Here is a 23,457-nt window from a genome sequence, read left to right on the forward strand (position 1 = left end):
TCAAGGCTGTGCTTCAAGTCTTCGTAACAGTTACCATTAGTGGCACTGAATCCAGAGCTGTGGGGACGCCCGCGCACCCCTCTGTCCTGTAGGCTGGCCTCGTCTTAGGGCAGAGAAGTACCCAGCTGCAGGCTTGCCACGCCAGCTCGCCAAGGCCCAGCAGGCTCAACCTCCAGCAAGCCTGGGCCTGCCCTCTTCTGTCCAGGGAAGCCAGATGTGTCTCTGCAGGCATGGGTCCCTGCCATCCTGAGCTCCCGTTCTGGGTGAAGCTCGGCCTGTGGTGGCCCCTTCTGCTCCCAGCAGGTGAGTGAGCGCCCCGTCTAGGACTTCCTCTAACACCAGCGCCCTGCAGGCCGCCTCCTTGCAATCCTTCAGATCCATCCATCTCTAAAGCCCCCTGCCCTCCTCCGCAGCGACTTGAGAGGGCCCAGGTGGCGCTGGCTCCTCCGGGGAAGGCCGGAGGGGCTATCACAGCCCCGGGCAGCTGGGTCACCTTGAATGTCCCCAGCGTTCTTCATCTGCTAAGATGCAGATAGTTCCGTAGCCCCCGCGCTATTGTGGGGTTGGATGACTTGTGCTGGTGCCTAGCGCCCGGGCCTTGGCAGGCAGGGCGGGCGGGCGCACGTGGTGACTGTTGTCACTGCTGCATCTCTGTCCAGATGGCACTGCTCCGTCTCCTTTTTTTTCTTTTTTTCTTTTCTTTTTTTTTTTTTTCTTTCTGGGTTTGGGAGCAGTGGTTCTCACTGACTGGGGCAGCAAGAGCCCTGGAGTGCTAAAGTTGTGTGCGGAACACTAGAAAAAAATAGAAAGAAAGAAAGAAAGAAAGAAAGAAAGAAAGAAGAGAGAAGAAAGAAAGAAAGAAAGAGAGAGAGAAAGAAAGAGCGCGAGAGAGAGAGAGAGAAAGAAAGAAAGAAAGAAAGAAAGAAAGAAAGAAAGAAAGAAAGAAAGAAATCAGCTGCACCATCCCACCAGACGATTTGGCTGCGCTCTGCCCAGCCAACACCAGGTGACCTGTGCTGGAGGTCTAAGAGAAACTCAGGGAGTTGCCCTTGCGGGGATTTCCCGCTGGGCTGGCATTAACAGTGGGCCGGTGGGGATGGGAGCCTTCACTGGGCAGGCTCCCCGTGGTGGGTGAGGCCCCTGCCCCTGCAGCCCGCCCTTCCCGCAGGGACCTCTGCCTTCTCCATCTCCCTCACCTCCTGGGGCTTTGTGGCTAGATCTCTGTAGGGCTCAGTCTCTCCTCCCTCCCTGTGGGGAAGGGGGACCGCTCACACTTTCTTACTGAAACACTGACATTTAGTGGGCGCTAATTGACGTTCCGAGCCTCTGTGTGCTAAGCTCTGATAGACACTATCATATTGAATCCTCAGCAGGGTTTGCCATAGGACCTGGGTGTGCATCCCCCCCACCCCATTTGTCTTTTTTTGATGGTACTAGAGATGGAACTCCGGCATTTTTACCTCTGAGATATACCCCTAGACCTATTTTATTATTTTATTTGGAAGCAGGGTCTCACTAAGCCACAGATGGCCTCACTAAGTTGCTGAGGCTGGCCGTGAACCTGCGATCCTCCTGTCTCAGCCTCCCAAGTACTGGGATTACAAGCGAGGACGGCTGCCTCTGCTTTGATGGGAGGTGGGAGGAAGCCACAGGCCCACCTCCTCAGTGGCCTGCAGTTGCCTCCCTCTTCCCTCCCTGCCCCAGCACTGGCGCAGCGGGGGCCACACACCCAGGCTGAGGACCGCCTCTTCAAGCGCCTCTTTGAGGGCTACAACCGCTGGGCGCGGCCGGTGCCCAATACCTCGGACGTGGTGATCGTGCGCTTTGGACTGTCCATCGCCCAGCTTATTGATGTGGTAGGCTGGTCCTCCACCCCTGTCCACCTTGGGCACCGTGGGACCCTTGCCCATTCCTCCAGGGCTGCCAAGCCCCTCCCTTCTCTTGATGCCAGGGACACAGGTTGCCAGGCAGGGCGGCGGGGTGGTGGGGCTTGGGTGTCACACACCCAAGGGTCTTCCCACCCACCCTGCTACCCGGCTGGCTTGTCACCCTTCTCCTTTCTTTCTGCTGCCCGGCAGGATGAGAAGAATCAGATGATGACCACGAACGTGTGGCTAAAGCAGGTGAGACCCTCCCCCAGGAAGGAGGCTGGACCCCTGCCCCCGCCCCTGCCCCAGCTCACAAACAGCGGCCTCCTAGAGTGTCCTGAAGTCCTGACTGCTGGCTGCTTCTCCCGCGGGTTGAGCTCCTGTGGCCAGGCTCTGATCCGCTGCCTGAGACCGCCGCCTGCACCACCCGCCGGGGTGAGGGACCCCTGACCCCGAGTGGAATTCCGATTCCACAGTCCTTGTTATGTGAGCCGCAGGGCAGCTGGCTGAATTGTCTCCCAAACCCCACAGTCCATTTCACAGTCAAGGAAAGCGAGGCTCAGGGTGCAGCTTGCTAGTAAAGGGGTCACCCAGGGGCGCCCGACTCCGAACCCTCTGCTCTTTCTAGCAGAGAACACTGAGTGTTCTCGTTTTTGCTGCTGGACCAGCGACCCCAGACCTTTGCAGCTTAACACAGTGGCGAGGTTTTCCTCTCTTGTGGTTTCATAGCGGAACATTGGGGTGGCTTTCTTGCCTTTGCATGGTGACTACGCGGGTCCTTGGTGGCATTTGTCTGATCTTCGGTCTGCTCTGGAGGATCTAAAGTTGCTTCAGATCTGTTCTGCAGCAGAGATATCTGGAAGGTTCTGGAAAGTTCTGAGAGGTGGGGCCTGATTCAGCTCCTTATCTTCCCTGGGCCCTTGCAGGGTCTTTCCCAAGGGTCTCTCCAGTGGGGGAGTTAGATTCCCACCTGGTGGCTGTAGGACCTCAGAGTATGGGGGCCAAGAGGCAGGAAGTGGGAGCTGCTAGTCTTTGTGGCCTGAAATGCCTGGGCATCCATTGTTCCATGTCCCATTGGTCAGGGCAGCAAAGGAACCCAGTCGAGTTCAGGGCAGGGCCTGGGTCCCACCTCTGGATGGGAGGAGAGTCCAGTCCAGCTACTCGATTTTAAACTACATTCTTGGTCTGGGGGCTCTGGGATGACCTTTCTGATGCTGTTCACCCCAGAGCTGTTCGGGGGTGATGACACTCACCTTCACAGATGTTCAAGGAGGCCTTTGGAAAGCCGCACACTCACGCAGTGTCTGTGTAGGTCACCGCGGTCGTCCCTGTGGCTGGCCAGCTGGGCCAGGCTGGCTGGGAAGCTGAGGAAAGAGCACTGTGGTGGGAGCCAGCCCTCAGTTCCACCTGGGGCTATCCTCATCTGCAAAATGGAGCTGCCACATGCCTGAAGGAATTTATCTAGTGCAACATAGCAGTGTCCTCAAATGTTGCTTGAAACTGAAAACTGGAGAGATCAACCAGACAGAGAATAAGGACCTGATGGGGGGAGGGAGAGGAACACTGACTTAGACCTGCCTTGATGGAGACAGGGCTGAGCCCGGAGCATCCCCTCCTCCTTCATGATGCTGGGCAGGGAGGGCTCTGGAGCATGGTTTGAAGGTCAGGAATAACTTCTCTGCCTCAGCCGCAGGCCTCTGGCAGGATGCTTTCCACCACACTGGCCCAGTGTCTTCACCTGCTAAATGGGGAAGTGTTTCCATCTGCGGCGCATCCCCGGGCGAGCCCTCCAGGCTCTTCCTGGAAGGAGAGTGTACGAAAGCCCTTGTGACTGCACTGTGCTGGAACTGAAGGACTACACGGGGATGGCTGAATGGCCCACTCGGGTGGTCCAGCCAGGGAGGGCAGAGCAAGGACCAGGGGTGTGGCGAGGCCAGGGGGGCCCTGTTGGCCTGCCTCCCTGCAGCTTTGGCTACTAGCAGGGGGCAGAGCAAGAGGCTCCGATTCCCAGCCCAGAGCCCTTTCTTGACACCGTAGCCCCTTCTAGTCTATGGGGCTGGGTGAGGAGCTCTGGGGGGCTCCCGAACCTCACAGCTCCGCCTGGACCAGCCAAGGCCCCTCCCGCAGTGGTGACGAGACCCTCCCCACAGTCTAGCGATGCAAACCCTCCCCCCTGCGCAGGAGTGGAATGACTACAAACTTCGCTGGAACCCGGCCGACTTTGGAAACATCACCTCCCTCCGAGTCCCCTCGGAGATGATCTGGATCCCGGACATCGTCCTCTACAACAAGTAGGAAGCCCTGGGGTGGTCTGGGAGAGCCCCGGGAGGGGCGGGCGCAGTACACGGGGAGGGGCGCCCCTGGCTCCTGTTGCTGCCCGCTCACCGGGCTGGCTGAGAATCACCCTCTTTATTCCTTCCTTTCTTTCATTTTGTTCTCCCTCTTGTATGCGCCAACATTTATTGAGCACCTACATGTATATCAATTCTCGGTACTGTGGTGGGACAACGATTTTGCTGATTCTGAATATGTTTTGACACATGTGGTATGGCCTTTCTAAAAATGTGTAAGGGTTGAGATACTAAGGATAGCAGTACTGTCAAGAGGTGAGAAGCATTCTTGGCTGGTGCCTTTGGAGGGAAAAACTCTCTTGATATGAGGTTTGTTTTTTTTTTCTTTAATCATGTTATTTCAGATTTTACCTGTATTCAAGACCAAAAAGGAATAATCTGACCATAGCTATTAGAAGGCAGGGAGTGGGGGTGGGCGTAAGGGGTAGAGAACTAATTAAAAATAATTTGTATAGAAAAATATCTATACTTTCATTTGTGTTCGCTGTCAGGCAGTTTTTTATTGATAAGTCAATGAGAATAAAAAAAATTAAAATAAAAAAGCCAAATGTGATGGCACACCCTTGTAATCCCAGTACTTGGGAAGCTGAGATAGGAGGATCGCAGGTTTGTGGCCAGCCTCAGCGACTTATCGAGGTCTTCTGCAATGTAGTGAGACTCTGTTTCAATATAAAAAAATATTTTTATTGGCCACTGTTACTTGGTTATCACAAGAGATTATTTTGTTAAGTTGGGCGTGGTGACACACACTTGTAATTCCAGCATTTGGGAGGCTGAGATAGAAGGATTGCAGGTTTGTAGCCAGCCTCAGCTACTTAGTGAGGCCCTCTGCAACTTAGTAAGACCCTGTTTCAAAATAAAGATTAAAAAATGGGGCTAGGGTGTAGTTCAGAGATAGAATACCCCTGGGTTCAATCCCCAGTATCACAAAAAAGTTATTTAGTTCGGACAAAGTCCAGCTCAAACTCTTGCACACATTTAAGGATCTCTTCCACGTCTCTGCTCCATTCCAAGAGGCAGAAAATCAATGAAATTGATCCCCTTTCCCCCAAATGGAAGCATATTGCCATCTAGTGGTGAATATATGAAATGACTTGTAAAAATTTAACTTCTGTTTTATGTGTCTATTACTCGCTTTCAAAGTTCCTATTTTTAGCTGGCTTATAACTCTATCCTGAAACTAGTCTATGGGTAAAAGTCCCTGTCTCCCATGTATTCCCTGGGATTTGGGATTGATCGTGATAACAGGTAGTATTCTTTAAAACTCCTGTTTTTAGCTGGGCATGGTGGCGTGCTCTTGTAATCCCAGTACTTGGGAGGCTGAGGCAGGAGGATCGCAGGTTCACTGTCAGCCTCAGCTACTTAGTGAAGCACTCCGCAACTTAGTGAGACCCTGTTTCCAAATAAAGAATAAAAAATCGGGCTAGGGGTGTAGCTCGGAGGCAGAATGCCCCTGGGTTCCATCCCTAGTACCAATAAATAAATAAATAAATCCCTGCTTTTGCAATTAAACCAGTGTTATCTGAAAAGACAGCACAGGTCTGTCCATCTGCCGGGAAAGATGTACATATACGTGCAATGTGTAAAGATCTCTAACTGACTTCGTAATGGGGGTTGCCTGCAGATGGCTCCCTGCAGCAGCCCCGCTGGGCAGGTGGGCACACACCGCCCTCCAGCTCCTCTCCTCTCCCCAGTGCAGACGGGGAGTTCACGGTGACCCACATGACCAAGGCCCACCTCTTCTCCACGGGCGCCGTGCACTGGGTGCCCCCGGCCATCTACAAGAGCTCTTGCAGCATCGACGTCACCTTCTTCCCCTTCGACCAGCAGAACTGCACCATGAAATTCGGGTCCTGGACCTACGACAAGGCCAAGATCGACCTGGAGCAGATGGAGCCGATGGTGGACCTGAAGGACTACTGGGAGAGCGGCGAGTGGGCCATCATCAACGCCACGGGTACCTACAACAGCAAGAAGTACGACTGCTGCGCCGAGATCTACCCCGACGTCACCTACGCCTTCGTCATCCGGCGGCTGCCGCTCTTCTACACCATCAACCTCATCATCCCCTGCCTGCTCATCTCCTGCCTCACCGTGCTGGTGTTCTACCTGCCCTCCGACTGCGGCGAGAAGATCACGCTGTGCATCTCCGTGCTGCTCTCGCTCACCGTCTTCCTGCTGCTCATCACCGAGATCATCCCGTCCACCTCGCTGGTCATCCCGCTCATCGGCGAGTACCTGCTCTTCACCATGATCTTTGTCACCCTGTCCATCGTCATCACGGTCTTCGTGCTCAACGTGCACCACCGCTCGCCCAGCACCCACAGCATGCCCCACTGGGTGCGGGTTGCCCTGCTGGGCTGCGCGCCCCGGTGGCTGCTGATGAATCGTCCACTGCCACCCTCCGAGCCCCGTGGCTCCCCGGAACTGAAGCTCCGCCCGTCTTATCACTGGTTAGAGACCAGTGTGGATGCAGAGGATAGGGAGGAGGAGGAGGAGGAGGAGGAGGAAGACGAAGAGGAGGAGGAGGAGGAGGAAGAGGAGGAGGATGCATGGGCATGTGCAGGTCATCCAGCCCCATCCATGGGTGTCCTCTGCAGCCATGCCAGCCTGCATCGTGGAGCCTCAGGGCCCAGGGCTGAGGCTCTGTCCCGGGAGATATTGCTTTCACCTCGCATACAGAAAGCGCTGAAAGGTGTGCACTATATTGCTGACCACCTGCGGGCCGAGGATGCGGACTCTTCGGTATGTTGAGGCTGGGTGGCTCTGCCAGCTCAGCAGGGTGCTGGTTTAGGCCAACCCAGTTCCCTCCTCTGAGGACCAGTGTCCCTCTGTCACAGCCCAGAGGGGTCTGGAATCACTTGTGAGAGTGTCTAGCTGGCAGCTCTTGGGACAATTATTGGCAGGTGGCAGAATGCCACGGGGTCAAGAACAGCCCCGTTTCACCTAAATGGGAGAGAGAGGAGAGAGGGAGGAGCTTGGCTGGGAGCCCATGCCAGCCCTCTCACCACCACTATAGGTGAGGGGTGGGCAGGGTACACAGGGTGCACCAGGGGAGCCCAAGCGAGGTGGCTTCTTCCTCTCTGCTTAGCTGTCTCTTATGGGCTCTGTGCATTTTATGAACTTGACTATTCACCCACAAACTCTGCAGATTCTGGGTTGTATGCAGGGGAGGGCTTCCCTCTGCAGCACCTGTCATACCCTGTTCGGCATCAGAATCCGCCTTATCTACCTATGGAAGGAAAGAAGGCAGAGATGGTGGCTGGGTGGCATCCTTAGCAGATAAGACCATTCATCATCGATTTGGGGAGCAGCTAGGAATCCAGTGCCCCTGGCCTGGGGTAGGAGTCCTAGTGCCACAAAGCCCTGCACCCCTCTCCCCAGGCACATCTGCCCCACCTCCTTTCTCCTCTGAGTCTCCTGTGTGTGGGGGGTTGGGGGGAGGGCGGAGGGAGGCAGTGCGGGGAAGGAAGGCAAAGTCCTGAGCACTTCGTTGAATACTACATTTAAATCACTGCAGCCTGTGCTCCGGGGTGGTTCCAGTGCCTCTTCATGTGCTCCAGCTCCCTTATTAAGAGAGAGCACGCAATGTTCTGGGCTGTGCAGAGCGGATAGGATGAGATTCTCAGAGGGGAGGGCGCTATGACCTTGAGCTAGCCCTGCTCTCCCCTGCCCTCACCTCTTGCCTGAGCTGACCTGAGCTTCCCGGGGTCTTAGTGGAGCACTCGCTGCTGCCCTGTGGTCATCCCTACGGGGGCTGCTCACGGAGGGACACTTCCCCAGGCCTGGCCCCTGTCACTGTGAGCGCATTTCTACCTGCAGGTGAAGGAAGACTGGAAGTACGTCGCCATGGTCATCGACAGGATATTCCTGTGGCTCTTTATCATCGTCTGCTTCCTGGGCACTGTTGGGCTCTTTCTTCCCCCGTTCCTGGCTGGGATGATCTGACTCGATGTCCCCGTGTTGGCTCCAGGTAGCCCTGACAGCCCACTTCTGGGCATCTTCACTGCAGCTGCCTCTGGAGGTCCCCCAGGGGTCAATGCCCACTGCCCGTGGTGGCCCTGTGGAACAGTGTACCTTGACCATGACCTTGACCTTACTGAACCACATTCCAGTTTACCTTGACCATGACCTTGACCTTACTGAACCACATTCCGAGGACAAAAAGCCTTGTTTTGGATGTTGAGGAGTCAGAATAGGTGAAGGAATTTGCAGGCCCTTTGCAGAAGGTCGTGACATGGTAGCAGCCATGTGGCCCCAGAATAAGATTCTCCTGGAGAAGCCAGGGAGACTTGAAGTGGCAGAAGGCCACACAGGGGGACTGAGGGGTAGCACTAGGACAGAGAGAAACAGAACTCAGCCTCAAAGGAGGGGAGGGCGCTATGAGCAACAGTTGGATTCAGGAATGAGCCCGAGGTCTTCAGGGTGGGGGGACAGGTGAATCAGGGTGGGCATGGCTGAAAGGCAGGTTGGTGTTTTTAAAGCAGTGGAGAGAGATGTTCAGCAGGTCTTAGAGCTGTGTGGTGACAGCCAGTGAATCAGGGCTTTCCAGAAGGAGGTGTGAGGGAGTTGGGGACAGCTGGGGACAGGTGCAGGGTGGATTCTCTGAACAGAGGAAGAACAGATGGTTGGGTGCAGGTAGCCTAGCCATTCCGTCCTCTTAGAAGCACCTTTAGCCTCCACCCCCAGCTTCCCCTCAGGCCCAGGCTCTCTCCCTTGCTGTAGGGAGGCCTGGTCCAGTAGGCAGAGCTGAGAGCCACTGCCCACAGGCACTATCTGAACCTGAATGTTCAGTAGGCACCCAGGAGGCCACCCCGAGTCCTACTGACCCTGCTCGGCCTGGTGGTTATCCGGCAGCCCCTCCATTGGGCCCTGGTCCCTGGTGGTCTGCTAGGTAAAGTTTTAGGCTTCAACTGCCTTCAGTCCTGATCTCTTGAAGGGCAGGCCTCTACTTTTATTTTCTTCCCTGTTGTAGCACCTAGCAAAGTACCAGGTGAGTAGAGCCTCACTTGAGACATTTGCTCCAGTGAGGGCAAGCTGGACGGCTTTGGGTCCCAAGATTGCCTCTGTGGTGCCAAAGCCTCAGCAAATTCCCTTCCCATCTTCCCTACTGTTCTTCCCAGAACCTCTCCTCTGAGGTGCCTGTGCACCATGGCATGGAATGTTCCAGGGTCTCAGCTGCACGGGGAGCCCTGAGGATGGGGGCCTCTTCTCTGCTCTATCCAGCCCCGAGGGCAAGGCCTCAGTCGTTAACAGAGGGGTACACTGGGCCTTCCAGACATCACAGAGCATGAAGTAGGGCAAGTTCCGGTTTCCTTCAGTCTCCTGGTCCTCTCCTGGACTTCCACACACCTCTTCCAGACACACTTGGGGGAAACCTACCTACTGTCACCCTGGCCCTGAGTTCTAGCTGAGACCCCTTCCCAGTGGCCATTTCTGGCCTGAGATCCCTGTTCCTCCTGTGAACGCAACCCCTGGCCCCCTTCTGGACTCTCTGGTTGGGTATACACTCCCAGACGTGATCTGGGGCAGATATGGGGCTGGTGGCTGCCCTATCCAGGTCTCCCATTCATCTTGCATGCGAGTGATTAAACAGAGTGATTAAGCCAAGCCGAGCCTGCTGTTCATTCTCTGTGGCCCGCCTGGCTCCTTGCCAGCCACACCTCAGTGTCAGCGATGTCACCAGGGCCCCTCCAGAGTCCAGGGGTGGCCGGAAGGGGTGTGTCACATGGAGGCCAGGGCCTCGGGTCCTTCCTGGACAGCTGCCCTTGGGCCAGGTGCCCTATTGCCCACATGGGGTTACGACGTTCCTGCCCCCATGCCCGATTGCCCCTACACGTTGGCCTTGGCCCAGGCCCAGCGTCAGCCGGCCCTGGATCTGCACCCAGCGAAAACACCGTCCATCTCTTCAGGGCTGGGGTTCAAGGTCAGGGACCTGCCACAAAGAGCAGCTCAAACAACACAAACCAACCCCAAAGCAAATGGTACGATTTTAATTCAACCACAAATCAAATAGAAAGAAGGTAAAAGAATGTCAAACACAAACACGTGAGAAAGGACGGGTGCAGATGAGGACTGGGGGAGGGGAGAGAGGAGGAGTAAGAAAAGGAAGAGAACGGGTCAGGAAGAGAGCAGATGGCGGTCCCAAGCCTGCGGTGGCCTCTGTTTCTGCTTTTCCCGATGTGTGGTTCAATGAAAACACAGCGTCCACATCTCCAGTTAGCTTGTCCTGGACTATGTCCCAGATCCCCCCTCCAGGGGCCCATGGCGGCCAGTCCAGACCAAACTCACATTAAATAAATTCCAATATACACTGTACAAAAACAGCCAGGCCATCCCTCATCTTCACGATGCCTGTCCCCCCAGACAGAGCCCTTCCCTTTGTGCATCAGGGGACCCCCAAGGGCTGAAGAGGAAGGAGAAGAGATAGCTCGGCTCTCAAACAGTCCACCATGTCCATGCACAAAGCCACCTCAGCTGCCCAGGGCACCACCGTGACCCCAGCGTGAACGGGGCACCCAGGCTGGGGTGGGGGAGTGGCCGGCCATGGCAGGGCCCCCTCTGGGCGCATCAGCCCACCCCATGTCCATACCCAGTGTCCCCTTCATCAGCCGCAGCCTGAGTAGCGCGGTCTGGGGTAGCGTGGGGAGGGGGTCGTGCAGAGTGGTGAGGGAGGGGCTCCCCTCGGCCTCCGGGGAGACCACGTGACCAAGGCAGGGAGGCACACGACAGGCGGGGTGGAAGATGCAGGCGGTGGCCACCCTTGGTCACTCTGCGGGCGGGTGCGCCAGGTTGGCCAGAACCTTGGCCTGGTCCACGGCGTCCAGCAGGTTCTTGGCGTCCACGGCCAGGGTGTGGGAGGCCATGAGCATCTGCCTCTTGCACTCCTCGCTCAGGGAGGTCACCGCGTTCTGCTGGGCCAGCCGCATCTTGTTGATGAGTTCTGCCAGGTCCTTGTTGAGAAGTTTCTGGGTCCCCTCGATCTGTCAGAAGAGCGCATGGGAGAGAGTGGAGGCTGGGGGAGGGTGCTGACCCAGGCAGGCAGAAGTTCCCTGGGGGAAAACTGGACCCAGGCCCGGCAGGAGCCAACCCTCCTTGTAGGCTGGAGCCGGCACCCCCAGCCCCAGCCAAGCACGTGCCGGCCGGACACACCAGCCCTCACACTAGCCACCATCCAGGTGAATGGTCAGGGGTGGAGAGCAGTTACCATTGGCTTCCAGACAGACAACTGACCAGCTTCTCATGCTAAGGTAACAAGTGACTGCAGACATACCAGTTTGGAACAATGCAGAATTGCAGGTTTACTCTCTTTGTTCTGGACATCAGAGGTCTGAATGGGTCCATGGGGGTGAACGTCAAGGTCAGCAGAGCCTGTTCCTCCCGAGGGCTCCAGGGGTAACCTGACCTGCTCTCTGCAGCATTGAGGGCCGAGCCTGCCCGCGGCCGCTGTCGCTGAATCACCCTGACCTCAGCTTCTGTACTCACATCCCCGTCTCTGACCTTTTCCCTCCCTGGATGTTTTTTTATTTTTATTTTTTTATTTTTTTGTACTGGGGATTGAATCCAGAGGCATTCTCCCTCTGAGCCGGACCTCCACCCCCATTTTATTTTTCATTTTGAAACAGGTTCTCACTAAGTTGCCGAGCATCTCCTACGTTGCTGAGGCTGGTCTCAAACCTGCCATCTTCCTGTCTCAGCCTCCCAGGTCCTGGGATACGGGTGCATGCCAGCACCTGTCTCCCTTTACAAGGACCTTTGAGATCACATGGGGCCCATTCAGATAACCCAGCATAGTCTTCTCATCTCCAGACCCTTTATCACATCGGCCAAGTCCCTTCTGCCATGTAAGATAACATATGCACAGGTCCTGGGGCTGGAATGTGAACACCTTTGCAGGCCATCACTCTTCCGGCTATAGGCACCATGTTAGTGGTACACGGAGACCCATTGGGACTTCAATGGTAATTTCTATTTCTATTTTATTTTATTTTGGCAGCACTGGGACTTAAACCCAGGGGCATTCTACCTCCAAGCTATACCCCCAGCCCTAGTTTTTATACTTTATTCTGAAACAGGATCTCACTAAGTTGCGGAGGGCCTCACTAAGTAGCTGAGGCTGGCTGCGAAACCATGATCATCCTGTCTCAGCCTCCCAAGTACTGGGATGATAAGCGTGCACCACCACACCCGGCTGGTAGTTTCTATTTCAGTGACATGCTCATCTTGACTTTAGTATAAAGGGTGGCTAGAAGAAGGATCATAGGAGGGGGAAGGGAAAACGGATCCTCTCTGGCATTCCGTAAGAATTCCCAGCAACTAGCCAAGATCTGGGCTAGGAAATTCACCGGAGCCTCAGCCCTGGTGGGAGCGGCTTGGGCGCGCTGCTCCAAGCCACCTGCTCGGGCCCGGGCAGGCGGGCTGAGGCTGCCCAGGTGGCCCTGGTGAGTCTCAGATGGGAAATCCACATAGGGACCGGAGAGGTCAAGGGAGAAGTGATAGACATGGTGTCTCCTGGGCCCTGGGATGGGGACACGCACCTCTGTCCTGGAAGATGGAGGCAAGGCGGGCAGGAGGTCGTCCACGCTCCCGACGAGCTTCCGCAGCGTCAGCCCCACATTCTGTAGGAGGAAGGGCGGCGGAGCTGTGACCTCTTGCTCTTTTTTTTTTTTTTTTGTGGTACTGGGGATAGAACCCAGGGCATTCTATCTCCGAGCTACACCCCGAACCCTATTTTTTATTCTTTATTTTGAAACAGGGTCTGAGTTGCAGAGGGCCTTACTAAGTAGCTGAGGCTGTCCGCGAACTGTGATCCTCCTGTCTCAGCCTCCCAAATACTGGGATCACAAGCGTGCGCCACCACGCCGGGCTGACCTCTTGCTTTTGGGGAACCGGTGCTCTTGGGGTGCTTTGTGCCCACAGAGGCTTCCAGAGATCAAGTCCCTCAGGCCAGTGACCCTCCTCCCGCCCCGATCCTGCCCCGGTCCTAACCTTCACCACCACCACGTAGCCCTCGGGGGGCAGCTGGCCGAGCTCGTTCTTGAGCTCCAGCACCGCCCGCACCAGCTCCATGACGTTGAGGTACACCAGGTCATCGGTCCGGTCCAGGTTGGCCGTGGGCTGGATGGGCTGAGGGGGGAAGCAGATGGTGGGGTTTGGGGGAGCCAGGGACTCATCATTGTGACCATTCCTTCCTGGGCAGGCACTATCAGTGCCAACCCACCTGGAAATGCCTCTCCTGTGGCATGACAGTGCCCTGTCCAGGGGTGTGCCCTCCCTTCTGCTCCTATGGCAGTAGCCCTGCGTCCAGGGGCCCCTAATACAATTCTGCTGGTGGCCTTGCAGCAGACCAGCTGAGCCTTGGCCTGGCCCAATGCCCAGACTGTTTCAAAGCTCTTCAAGTGGCAGCCAACACTGAGAAACTCTGTCACAGATTAGAGAATGGCAGTGTCTACCCCGGCTACTGGAAGGGGGATGGAGGTAGCTGAGCCAAAGTGGGGGGCTCAAGAGAGAAGGGACCCACACCTCCTGTACCAGGAAGCTTTTCCCCGGGTCAGGGAGCAGGGCTTAGGAGACAGGAAGCTGCATTTCGTGAATTAGCTGTGTGGTCTTAGGTAAGGTGTCTCTCCTCTCGGGCCTCATCTCTACAATGAGGCCACTGGACTGGGCTGTCTCTGAGGGCCTCTGAAGCTTTTCAAGCCCATGGTCTTCAGTCTATGGAACCCCCACTCGAGTTCATCGCCAGCTTTGGCGGAGCCGACACACACCTGTGCTCCTAGCCGAGGTGGCTTCTGCGGGGGCCCCGTGAACTCAGCTGCAACAGCAAGGACAGTGGATGAGAGAGGTCTCGCGCCCTGCCCCTCCGTCCCTCCCTGCTGGTGATCAAGCCCATATCCTCCACTACCAGGAGATCCCAGGATCATAAACCCCAACTCCAGGAAGATGGCAGAGAGAATAGCATCCTGTTTTCCCTGGGCTTGCAGTGGTCCAGTATGTAGGGAGAATGAAACCAAAGCTCAGCAGACAAGGAGCAATTGCATGGAATCCAGCCCGGGTGCCCACTCCACCTAGGAGAAAGGAGCCGGACTCTCCTGCCCTGGGTGCGGAGAGGTCCTGGGTAGCTTCACGAGGACTCTCTGATGGTTTGCTTTGTGTGCTTGGGGCTCAAAAAATGAAATACTAGCAGAACCAAACTATTTACTTTGATGAACAACGATGCACACAGGCCCTTTGGAGCAGGGGTGGAAGTCAGAACACCTGCTTCACCTACTCCCGCTTCCATCACCAAAGCCCTGCCGCCCAGAGAGCCTCCTTTACACTCCCTGCGTCTTAATTTTCTATCTGTAGAAAAAGAGGGTTAACCCAGGAGGGACCTTGGAGCCAGACTGCCTGGGCTCGAATCTGAGCTGTGCTAATCAGTAGCTGTGTGATGCTGGACACGCTACTTGGTTTCATCCTTTGTAACATGGGAGTAAACAACTCCTTTTTTTTTTTGCGGTACTGGGGATGGAACTCCGGGGCATTCTACCCCCGAGCTATGCTCCCAGCCTGATTTTGTTTTTAATCTTTATTTTGAAACAGGGTCTCACTGAGTTTCAAAGGGTCTCACTAAGTAGCTGAGGCTGAATGCAAATCACAATCCTCCTGTCTCAGCATCACAAATGCGGATGACAAGCGTGCGTGCGCCACCACCCCTGGCCTAGTCTTTTTAATTTTCAAACAGGGTCTCGCTGAGTTGCAAAAAGCCTTGCTAAGTAGGCTGAGGCTGTCCGCTAACCGCGATCCTCCGGTCTTAGCCTCCCGAATGCTGGGATTACAAGCGTGCACCACCACGTCTGGGTCTCATGGCATCTATTTTTTTTTTTTTTTTTGTGGCACTGGGGATGGAGCCCAGGGCCTGTGCTAAGTTCTCGTGACCACTGTCACTGGGCTCTTGTTACTATCATTAGCTTCACTGCCCAGCTCTGTTTTCAGCAGGGGCTTCTGGTGAGTTTTCTTGGACTTTATCTCTTTCATGCCTTGGCCTTGAGAAGATGAGTAAGACTGAGAGAGGTGGGTGGCGCTATCTAACCTCCCTCCCCTGGGAGCCACACCGGGGTGAGTGGGAAGTCCGGAGGGGAGAGCCACCCACTTCTCCAAATAAATGCAGACGGGAGGAGATGAACAGAGATGGCTGAGGGCATGGGGGACTGAGAGATGCAAGGGGAGCCATGGGGCCGGGCCGAGCTGAGGGCAGCTCTCCACCATGAAGCCGGCCATGTCTGCACGCACAAAATTTAAATGAGACTGATGGTTCTTAAAATTGTGATTGTGCAGCCGGGAGTGGTGGTGCACACTTGTAATCCCAACATTCGGGAGGCTAAGACCGGAGGATCGCGGTTAGCGGACAGCCTCAGCTACTTAGGCCCTTCGCAACTCAGTGAGACCCTGTTTCAAAATAAAGCATAAAGCCGGGCGTGGTGGCACACGCTTGTAATCCCCGCACTTGGGAGGCAGAGACAGGAGGATCGTGCCGGTTCGAAGCCAGACCCGCTGGCTTAAGAGACCCTGTTTCCAAATTAAAAAAAAAAAAAAAAAAAAAAAAAAATATATATATATATATATATATATATATATATATATATATATATATAACTATATTATGTCTGTGAGTGTAGCCCAGAGGTAGAAGGGCTTCCAGAAACCCCAGTACCACCACCACCAAAAAAAAAAAAAAAAAAAAAAAGAATAAAAAAAATCGGCCTGGAGGTGTAGCTTGGAGGTAGAATGCCCCTGGGTTCCATCCCTAGTACCTCAAAAAAAAAAAAAAAAAAAATTACAGGTGCGCTTTAGACTTTCTGCAGGGCACTGAACAAGGACAGGGTGCCACACAGACTCAGGTGGAAATGGCCCCAAGGAAGGTCACAGATACTCACTGTAGCCAGCCTCCTTCTCTGGGGTCTGCAAGGAAGGACACACAACAGTCATTCCCGAGGCCCTGAGGACTGTGCATTCCCACCCCACCCTGGCTCTGAGTGTGTTTAGAGATTATAGCCACGGGGCAGGAGGAGGTAGGGTGGGTTCTGGGAGCTCCTGTCCCAAAGAGACTTTCCTGCGGGGGGGGGGGGGGTTAGGCAGCATCATGGGTGTAGACCGCAGGAGCCCTGGGGAAAGGGTTGTGTGGGATGAGTGTAAAGGGAACAGTCACGCTCTCAAGATGGGCAGCGGCTGAGCAAGAGACGGGGCTGGCATGGGGGTCCCGGGGTGGATGAAGCCTTGGCTCTAAAAGAGGTCTTTCCGGGGGACTTACCAAGGGGGACTTATCATTCATGTAAACCATGGGGTCCTGAAGAGGAGGAGAAAAAGACTTAGGGGTTCTGGAACCGGAAGCCCCGAGCACGCACAGGGAGCATCAGTTAGCAGGCAGGGGAAGGGGTGCAGAGGGCCGCGCACAGGAGATGCCCCGGCTCACCAGGGACTTCTCCTCCTGCCTCAGCCACCGGTCGTCCTCTACCATCTGCCTCTGCTGTTTCTCCAGCATCTGCTGCATCCTGATCTTCTCAGTCTCCCACAGCTGCTGGGCCTCTTCGCGGCTGCTGGGTCGGATGAAGTCCTCCTCCTGAGAGGACGGCGGAGAGAAAGAGGAGACGCCGTGAGCGCCGTCCTCAGACACGGACCAGCTGCGCCTCGCCAGTCACTCTTCTGCTTGTAAGTTTGTTCTTAAACTTGCAGCCATCTCTGCAGAGTTATTTTCAGATGTCAGCCTCATGCCTGGGGTGCAACGGGCTGCCAGACCCCAGAACACACTCAAGCACACTGTGTTCACTCCGGCACGGTCTGTTGATGACATCTTATTTTCAAGCGACTGCCCTGATATTATCGTCTCTGTTGGCATTTGTGATGGTGGCTTTAGGAGGTTTAGAAATGCAACCCGCCCTCTGGTGCCACCATGGTGGCAAGCCTTTAAGCTTCCCGGGGGCAGCGGTGCGGCGTCTAGCTCCAGTGTGCAGTCCCACTTGACTGCCTTGGCTGAGCAGAGCCCGAGGAAGGAGTAGGAGCATGCACTCGTGGACCGGGCTTTGCATTAAACCGCACCCTGTTAAGGTAACAGCTTGGGGTATTTCACCAAAGGCCAGAAGCCATGCAGGAGATAAGATGAAGAACACAGTAAGAAAGCAGAGCTCTAGAGAGAGAAGAGGGTGCTTCCTCTCTCCAGCTGTACTAATCTAAACCTTGTTCTCACTCACCTGTGGGGCTTAGAGCCTCTTCCTCATTTTAGCTGCTAAACAGAAGGTGTTGAGATTTTCCTAAATCTTCCCAGGGCTCATCTGCATACTGATCTGCCCATGCCCTCCAAACTATTTCGCTACTTTTCCTGCTGCACGTGATCACCTTGGCTTCTGGGACCGATGGAAGAAGAGCTGTTGGCATCCTCTTAGTTGCATAAAGCCCAGGGCCGGCCTTTGCCAGACAGAGACAGGATCCTTCTATGACGTGAAAGCCAACAGGTGCCTCAATCCCTGTTATGGTTTGAATGCGGTCTCCAACATTCATGCATTGGGAATTTAATCCCTAGTGCTGCAAGGCTAAAAGGTGGGACTCATCATAGGAGGGGGTCCTGATAAAAGCAGGAGCCATCCCCCCCACTTCCCTCACTTTCCCATGCTCCCTCTCCTCCATGTTAGAACACAGAAGACCCCTGCTTCATGTGGCCCTTGGTCTTGGGCTTCCCAGTGTCCACAACTGTAGGAAACGCATTTCTGTTCCATATACATTACCCGGTCTCAAGTGTCCTGTCGTAGCAGCACATAAGAAGCAAAACACTTCATTTCCACCCAAGTGGCCAGTTTACATACAAGCCACTTAAATAAATACTACAAAATTATCTCTCTGTATTTTTAGCAAGCTCCAATCCCTGCCAAGGCTCTTGAGTTTCTGCACTAAACCCTATAAAGCGAACTGGACTATTATACTGCAGTTAGAAAAAATAGTTGTGTTGGGATGTTTTCCTTAGCACCCACTTAGTTTCAATTATCAGTCTTGATTTCTCACAATGCTTTCCCCCACAAGTTAGTTTTCTTGCGGAAGCATCCTTTGTTCACTGATCTATCCAATAACTGTTTATTAAGCAACTACTATGTGGCAGGCATGGGGCTAGGTGGGAATGCTAGTACTTGGGAGGCTGAGACAGGAGGATCGCAGGTTCGAGGACACCCTTAGCAAGTAGTGAGACGCTTATCAACCTAGCAAGACTCTGTTGTCAAATAAAAAATAAAACTGGGGTGGGGGTGTAACTTGAAGGCAGAATACCTCTGGGTTCAACCCCCAGTACCACAAAATAATAATAATAATAATAAAAAAAACAGAATAGGGCTGGGGGTGTAGCTGAAAGGTAGAGTGATCCTGGATTCAATCCTCAGTGTCACACACATATACAAAAATGATGTCCTGCTTTCGAGGGGTTGAATAAACAGGAGTTAGGACAGAGTGTGGGGGCTGGCGACTCTTTGTCTCAGGGAGATTTCCTGTATATTGTAGGGTATCGAACAGCAACCCCAGCCTCCACCCACTAGATCCCGGCAGCACTTCCCACCTGTAATGTAAATGTCTCCGGACACTGCCCTGTGTCCTCATAGAGGCAAAACACCTCGGTTGAGAACCACTGAGCTGCACATTTTTAAAAGAAAACAAATTCTCGAATATAAGAGTATTTTGTAATCATGAAAATGATGAAGATAAGATTTATTTCAGAGAGACTGGTTGCTAGGAGGCTCACTGCTGGATAGAGGTGGTCCCCAGCGTGGCTGTGTGGAGCTGCTGGACCCTTTACAAAGGGACCCAACACAACTATTTTTTTAACTGCAGTATAATAGTCCAGTTCGCTTTATAGGGTTTAGTGCAGAAACTCAAGAGCCTTGGCAGGGATTGGAGCTTGCTAAAAATACAGAGAGATAATTTTGTAGTATTTATTTAAGTGGCTTGTATGTAAACTGGCCACTTGGGTGGAAATGAAGTGTTTTGCTTCTTATGTGCTGCTATGACAGGACACTTGAGACTTGCTAGGTGCAGGGGCTCCAATTCTGGGAAAGGATGAATGTTATCTCAGAAGCTGGGCCAGGTCTGGCAGCAGTAGCTTAACTCCCAAGAGATGGGGTTGCTCCCACTATGATGTATGCCACGTACCATATGGTGATGTAGACAGAAGGCTTCCGCAGAGCTGCTCTTGGACCTTCTAAACTATGGACTAAACCAACCTTTTTTTCTCTATGAAGTTCCCAGCCTCAGGTATTTTGTGACAGCAGCAAAAAAAAAAAAAAAAACCCAAAATGGACTAAGACACAGATACTCCAAAATGAGGGCATTTTAAGGCTATGAATATCCCTGGCTAAAATTCTTGAAAACACAATGGTATGGCTGCCCCAGGCAATTTACAAAGGGTGACAAGCAGGAACTAAGTGTCCAAAGTTCTAAATACACTGTTGGGAATTTCTAGATGTAAGAAAAATGCGCATGCTGAGAAAGACTAAATATACAGGTGGGATGAGTCATCGAGTCCAGAAAATACCACATAGTTCATAAATGCTAAGGAAAGATTCCCATCACTTGTGTGCTCCAGGCCTAACCTTACGAAATATTTTTGAAACACATATTGGAAGACTTATTCTGGTGTCTTCCAGTTTTGTAATGAAAATAAAAGAGGAAATGAGAACTTTTAAAACCTTAAATCTCTTTAGGCTGGTTTGACTGAAATGCATTTCAGGTGTTCTTCTCACAGCATGGACACCTAGGCTTTTTGGAAGGAGCAGGGTCCTGTGTTTTAAAATAGTGCTCATGAGCTGTTATGCCTTCCGTGTTCTGGTTACAAGCCCTCCCGCAGCCAGCCCATTTCCACCTCTGCACACACCCCGTCCTTGTTTGAGCCAACGAGCCCTCCCACATGCCCCATGCTATTTCATCACTCAACCCTGGCTCCTGTCCATGCCTCTGACTCTTCCATCCCTACCTTCCAGTTTCTCCCTGTCCACATTTCCCTTCAGGGACCGGCTGAGAAGCAGCAGTTGGCAGGAGTTTCTTTCCTTCCTGGATTCCCACTCTGTGGCCTTCACATCTTCCTGGCTTGGGTTACAGGTGACAGTGCAGGTCACCTGTTCCTTTGGCCCTGGCCGTGAGTAAACTCCTTGAAGGCAACCACTGCCTTTCCCTCTTCAGCACCAAGGACAGCACCAGAGCATCTCCCTGCATACCAGTCTACTGAACTTTATCATTGAATTGTGAGATTTAAAAGGGAGGTTGCTGTCCTCCTGATTTGGTGGCATCCCACAGATGCCCAGATGAGCCAGTCAGGAGGAGCATTGTTGCTGCCATCTATGAATGTTTCTTAAACGCTTTCAAATGCATTGCAGGGAGTCTATTATCCCTTTGCAACATTCCACCAGGAAGAGACGTTCTCTCAATATTTCTGATCTGTATCATAAGATAAAATTTGTATTTTTGATCTGTTTTTGTTTGTTTAAAGAAGTGCTCATTATGTTCTCCTGGGAAGATTTTTCTTTTGTCAGTTATTTGTAAACCTCTGGCACAGAGGTATTCCTTTTCCCCCCACTGCACAGTCTGTCTTTATGTAACTGAACAAAGTCTTCACAACGAAGCAGGGCCTAGACAAAGGCAACACAGCCCCTCGATGTACAAAACAGCTTCTTTCTAAAAGAACACTCTTTGCAGCAAAGCTCACTAAAACCTAATTAATTATGAATAAAGAGTCCAGGGCAGGAGGGTGGAGGAGCCCAATGCTGCTTAAATTATGGTGCATACTTAAAACTGTAGTTTTATTATTGTTTGGCACATGCAAAGATAGAAATTGGTTAAACTGGTGTAAGAGAGGAAAATGAGGTAGGTTAGGGTGTAATCTATTGGACAGCAGATCTTGCTGCCACAAATTCGATGCGATCATGCGCGTTTCAACATTTTCCTAAATTAAGAGTAACAGCACAGAAGCATACCAACATGCTTGCCTACATTTTCCAAATCTATTATGATAAATATGTATATCTCCCCAAATCCTCGGCCCGAAATATCATGCGTGAATACAGCGCTAGAGCTGAAAGAACTAGGGGTTCAGCCTGTTTGCGAAGTCAAGTTAGTAAAATCTATCAAGCTTCCCTTCTGTGGTGACTGATCACAGCGGGTCATGTGCCCCAAAGGGGCCGGCTGGTGGCAAAGGCCCATCTGCTCATAGCAAAGGTGTGTTCCCACATAAGACCTGGTGATCGGCAGCTAGTCCATGAAACACTCAGGGTCTTGCCAGTTGTTGATGACCGAGATTGATGGGGAGGCGGCTTAGCCCTGCTCTCACCAGCCCAGGAGCCTGTCTCCACCCTATCCCCTGAGCTCCTTCCCATTCAGTGGCACCTTTTACAAAAGCAGCAAGAGAAGAAGCCATTAGGAAGTTTTTGACTAAAGAGACATCAGCAACAGGAGCCACCAGGCAGAAGGCAGAGTGGGGCGGGACAGCTGGGCTCTTTTTTTCTCCTGCATCACCAGGCTTGGCTGCCCGTGAGCCTCCACAGTGCTGTGGACCACCCTGCCCCTGGGGCTCGGGAAATGAGAGATTTTTACAGCCTTTATCACAGCGCTTGTGTGAACAAGGGCAGGTCCAGTCCAGGTGGTGTCATCGTGAGCAAAGTCTAGCTTGGCCGCACACTCTGATGTGTTTGCAAATGGAAGGGAGTCGCAGAGCCCCTTGGGGGCTGACTGGCATGTGTTTGTGATGGAGGCTGAGGATGTGGGATCCCCAGCATCCCAGGCCACCGCCCTCCAGGGGCTCCTCAGTCCCCGCTGGGACTCAGCATACAGAGAGCCCTCTTACCCTCATGCTGTGGCGCTTGAAGACATTGTGCCGGTGGAGAGGCGGGGTGTGCAGCGAGTTAACAGGAGACGGATACTCCATAGGGCTGGTGAGCGTAGGGGAGCTCGCACACAGACCCTCGGGGACCTATTCAGAGAAGCAAAGAAGCACAAGGCGTAGAGACAAGGCAAGGGGCAGACAATTAGCTGCTACAAACAGGAGCATGAGGAAAGGAACCATGGCACCCACGGGGTCCCAGGGCTGTTCTCTTGGGGCTAGGAAAGAAAGGACATGGCGAGGCATGTCCTTGGCCCTGCTGAGAGATGTGGCGGGCTCGCGGGGCCTCTCACTTCCCCAACATTCCTGTGCATTGGCGTTCTGCACATATGGGGTCTAAACAGGTTGCTGGCCTCCTGAGACCAGGACTCAGGACCTCAGGACCTTTTGGAAGAGGGTTATGTTCACAGGAAGAGGGTTATGGTCACATATAAATAAATAAATATACACATGCATAGAGTTGTCCCTCTGGATCCAAGGGGAATTACTTCCAGGACCCTCTGTAGACACCAAACTTTGTTGATGCACAAGTCGCTTATGTAAAATGGTATAGTATTTAAATAACCAGTGTACTTTAAATCATCTCTAGATTGCTTATTAGATCTCGTATAATGTAAAAGCTATGTGAATAGCTGTTATACTGCATTCTTTAGGGGGAACAAGAAAAAAATTCGGCAAATGTCCAATATAAACAAGTATTTTGTTGTTGTTGTTGTTTTCTGGTATATTTTTGTTTCCTGGTAGGTTGAATCCAGATACAGAACCCAGGGATATGGAGGGCTGACTCTGTATGTATATGTGTATTTGCATGCGTATGTGTGTGTGTGTGTGTGTGTGTGTGTGTGTCCGTTTGTGCGTGCGTGCGTGCGTGTGTGTGTGTGTGTGTGTGCGTGTGTGTGTGTGTGTGTGTGTGTGTGTGTCTTCTCTCAGGACCTTGCTTCACCTTCTGGCATATTTTGCACATGGAGAAGATTTGCCACTTTCTTCTTGGGTGGGATTAATTTTCCTTGGGGGCATTTCCTTGAGGAGAAATCTACGACCGTGGGCCACCGCCTTTCTGTAAGTAGCAACAAGGGGCTGCATGGCTGCGTTTGGTTGAGATGCTTTACTTTTGAGCAGCTGCTCTGAACTGGGGAATGGAAGAGAAGGAAAGAAAGTAGGGTGTTCTGCCTCCTAAGCAGAGGGACCCAGGTCAGGGGCGTTCTGTGTCAAGGACCTACATCCTTGGGGAGAACCACGGTCACTGGTGATGGAGGTTCAGAGGCTCACGTGGAATCCCGCTCTCTCTACTGGCCATCCAGGTCCTGTCCAGGGCCTCTGCAGGGAGCCCCAGGGAGCGACTCAATTCTCTGAGGATATT

General features: G+C 53.1%; 2 protein-coding genes across 3 annotated transcripts in view; one reads left to right on the forward strand and one right to left on the reverse strand.

The window, feature by feature from the left end:
- Nucleotides 1-230: 230 nt before the first annotated feature.
- Nucleotides 231-8,167, forward strand: CHRNA2 (cholinergic receptor nicotinic alpha 2 subunit; the record flags this gene model as incomplete). Its single annotated transcript, XM_080710479.1, has 6 exons — nt 231-303; nt 1,705-1,856; nt 2,079-2,123; nt 4,050-4,159; nt 5,914-6,964; nt 8,042-8,167. The coding sequence occupies 6 exons, from the start codon at nt 231-233 to the stop codon at nt 8,165-8,167; spliced, it is 1,557 nt and encodes a 518-aa protein (XP_080566605.1).
- A 2,819-nt stretch (nt 8,168-10,986) lies between these two features.
- The window catches only part of PTK2B (protein tyrosine kinase 2 beta), a gene marked incomplete at both ends in the record, with an annotated part of 53,528 nt that continues 41,057 nt past the window's right edge, over nt 10,987-23,457 (reverse strand). The window contains 8 exons of one of the 2 annotated variants that reach the window (XM_080710477.1): nt 10,987-11,202; nt 12,757-12,837; nt 13,208-13,345; nt 13,984-14,030; nt 16,132-16,156; nt 16,506-16,541; nt 16,668-16,814; nt 22,062-22,187. In XM_080710477.1, coding sequence (XP_080566603.1) covers nt 10,987-11,202; nt 12,757-12,837; nt 13,208-13,345; nt 13,984-14,030; nt 16,132-16,156; nt 16,506-16,541; nt 16,668-16,814; nt 22,062-22,187 — 816 coding nt within the window. The remainder of the gene's footprint in view (nt 11,203-12,756; nt 12,838-13,207; nt 13,346-13,983; nt 14,031-16,131; nt 16,157-16,505; nt 16,542-16,667; nt 16,815-22,061; nt 22,188-23,457) is intronic. The other variant, XM_080710478.1, reaches the window with a different exon arrangement.

The sequence above is a fragment of the Muscardinus avellanarius genome (genome assembly GCF_963383645.1).
Source record: "Muscardinus avellanarius genome assembly, chromosome: 14".
NCBI lineage: Eukaryota > Metazoa > Chordata > Mammalia > Rodentia > Gliridae > Muscardinus > Muscardinus avellanarius.